Source organism: Naegleria gruberi (assembly GCF_000004985.1).
Source record: "Naegleria gruberi genomic scaffold NAEGRscaffold_404, whole genome shotgun sequence".
NCBI classification, from domain to species: domain Eukaryota; phylum Heterolobosea; class Eutetramitea; order Acrasida; family Naegleriidae; genus Naegleria; species Naegleria gruberi.
In genome coordinates, this window is record NW_003163038.1 from 1 (window position 1) to 2,967 (window position 2,967).

General features: G+C 27.9%; 2 protein-coding genes across 2 annotated transcripts; one reads left to right on the top strand and one right to left on the bottom strand.

The window, feature by feature from the left end:
- Positions 1 to 3: 3 nt before the first annotated feature.
- NAEGRDRAFT_76761 (uncharacterized protein) lies at positions 4 to 475 on the bottom strand (the record flags this gene model as incomplete). Its single annotated transcript, XM_002668282.1, has 1 exon — positions 4 to 475. A coding segment is annotated over one exon (472 nt), but the record flags the coding sequence as incomplete, so codon positions are not given.
- Positions 476 to 1,114: 639 nt separating this feature from the next.
- NAEGRDRAFT_76762 (uncharacterized protein) lies at positions 1,115 to 1,882 on the top strand (the record flags this gene model as incomplete). Its single annotated transcript, XM_002668281.1, has 1 exon — positions 1,115 to 1,882. The coding sequence occupies one exon, from the start codon at positions 1,115 to 1,117 to the stop codon at positions 1,880 to 1,882; it is 768 nt and encodes a 255-aa protein (XP_002668327.1).
- Positions 1,883 to 2,967: the final 1,085 nt, after the last annotated feature.

Below are 2,967 nucleotides of genomic sequence, written 5' to 3' on the forward strand. Positions count from 1 at the left end.
GACTCATAGATGATGAAGAGGCTCCTGTTGCGGCAGTCACATTTGTTGCCGATGTAGACATTGTAGAATTATCACTACCACTTGTAGGTGGAGGTGGTTGTGGATTTGCAGAATTTGGGTTGGTATTACCACTCGTCGATGACGATGATGATGTCGAAGAAGGTTGTTGACTTTGTGAATAATGTCCACTATTATTGTAATAATTTCCAGAGCGATTATAATTATAACCTCCACTACTACTACCACCGGAAGACCTAGAATAATAATTATAATTATTATTATATGAATGATGAGAAGAGGCTGAAGTATTTCCACCACCACCGCTACTACCACTACCCCGACCATAATAAGATGACGAGGAACCTCCTGTAGCTTGAGAAGTGTTGTATTGATTGATACCACTGCTGCTGCTACTTGAAGGTGGATTGGATGAGTCACCTCCTTGTTGTGATGATGGTGTTTGGGATGAACTCATTTTTTTTTTTAATGTTCGGGAACAAAAAAATATTCAAACAAGATGAGGAGCATAATCAACTCACAGAATAATAACAACAATACTAATAATAATAGTAATAATAATAATAATAATAATAATAACAATAATAATAATAATAATAATAACAATAATAGTAATAATTCAAGAAGAAAAAACAAGAGGAATTCTAATAATAATATTAATAATAGTTCAAACTCTAATAACAATTCTAATAACAATTCTAATAACAATTCTAATAATACTTCTAGTAACAACAATAATACTAAAGATTCATATTCAACTCATAGTAAATTTAATGCTTATCAAAAGAAGAATAGAATTATTGTCTGTAACTGTACTGCGGAACCTACTATTCCAAGTCTTGCCAAATTCCTTAGATTTGAGACAAGCAATGTTCATGGTATGAAATGGGATGACAAACTTAAAATAGCTATCATATACTTCAAAACACACTTATTAGCAGAAGCGTGTATTAACATTAATTCAAATTTAGCAATTTGTCACCAAACTATTTATACTGATTATAAATATAAAATTAATTTGGAAATTAATAATGAAAATTTAGAAAAAATTTGGAATAATATTCATTCACCAATAACAAATTCTAATAATAACAATATGAATGATGAGGATAATAACACCAACAACAAAATTATTTCAATGAACATAGTACCAGGTAGTAACTATTGGAGTATTTATTGTCAAAATGAAATTGATGAAAACATTTCTCAAAATTTAAAATTATCAAGAGATTTAATTAAAACAGTTAATTTCAAATTTACTTTAGGTCAAGATATTAATATTAGACATGACGAAATAGAAAAAGCAATTGAGGAACAATGGAAAACCAAAGCAGTAGTTACCATCAGTAATGACAAAAGATTAATGTTTGCACAAATTGTTAAAAGTGAATTCAAAGTTGAAAACTGCACTAAAGAAATATTTATTGGCAAATATACATTTACCAACTTGTCTTACAAACATTACAAACAACAATCAATGAAAATATATCTCAAAAATTTAGAGGTTGAGGTTAAAGAAGTTAAAGCTGAAAATTCCACTTGTAATGAAGAAATTGAAATCCTTAAAGATAGTCTAAACAAATTAACTAAAAGAATTGATATATTAGAAAATAGACAATCACAATCAGAATCTAAAATTACTAATATTGAAAATAATGCGGTTGCAAGAGTGGAATTAGAAGGTTTCTATAATAGATTTAATACTTTAGAAACTAAATTTACAGAATTTACCACAGAAAACCAATCTGCTCAGAAAAAGCAAGAAGACTATTTAAAAGAAATTTTAAATCAATTACAACCAAAAAATTCAAATAATCAGTCTACAAATTTGCTATTTCCAACCAATCAAAACTTAAATTTTTAAATGAATTTTATTAAAATAGCCTCAGCCAACTTGTCTTGTTTTAATCTATCGAAACAAGCATGTTTACTCAATTCAATAGATAGAAATAATTTAAACATAATCAATATCCAAGAAACACATTGGGATAATTCAAACCAACAACAACTTAAACTAGCCTCAAACGTATTTAAAGACTTTTTAATATTCAACAGCTTCAAGACAAATGGAGATCATTATGGAGGTATTATAACACTCATTAAAAAGAGCCTCAAATGTACCATTCTTAATTTTGAAAATATAATTCCAGGAAGACTTACTAATGTTAAACTAGAACTAAATAACAAAATAATTAATATAGTCAACTGGTATGGAAGACAAGATATGGATAATATATTTTTTGAAATTTTTGACAAGTTAACACAACTACTGCAATACTGTATCATTCACAATGAATTACTATACATAATGGGTGATACTAACATGACTACTATGGAACATACTAAATTCAGTAGATTAACTCCTAAAGACAAAAAACTTATAAATTGGATAGAAACTAACAGATTACACGATTTTACACCTAGAATTATCCAATCTTCCTTCTCACAATATAATGGTAATAAGGTCTATGCTAAATCTAGACCAGATCATATTATAGCTAACATAAACAACATGGTGGAATGTATAGATATCAATGTATATACTCAACATAAAATTATTTCTGCTAAAATAGACCTAAACTATCAACCTAAAAAGTTCTCTGATCCTTTCTCCAGATTTATTTATAATTGGACTAAAATCAAAAATAATATGGAAAATATAAATAATGAAATAATTAATAACAATTATAATAATGTAGAAGAAATCCAAATACACTTAATGGATATTTTAAATAATTATAAAATAACTAAAAATAATAATACTTCTATAACTGGATGTAAAGAATATCAAATATTACTGAAAATTAAAAATAATGAGCCTTGTCCGAAACCCTGTTTTTTTTCGCAAAGGTGAGAAAGCCCGAAAATCGAAACAAACGAGACACAACACATTCACAACAGCCTTTTCTTCTTTCGCTCCTCGAAACTTGTGCCGGGATTCTTTCTCCT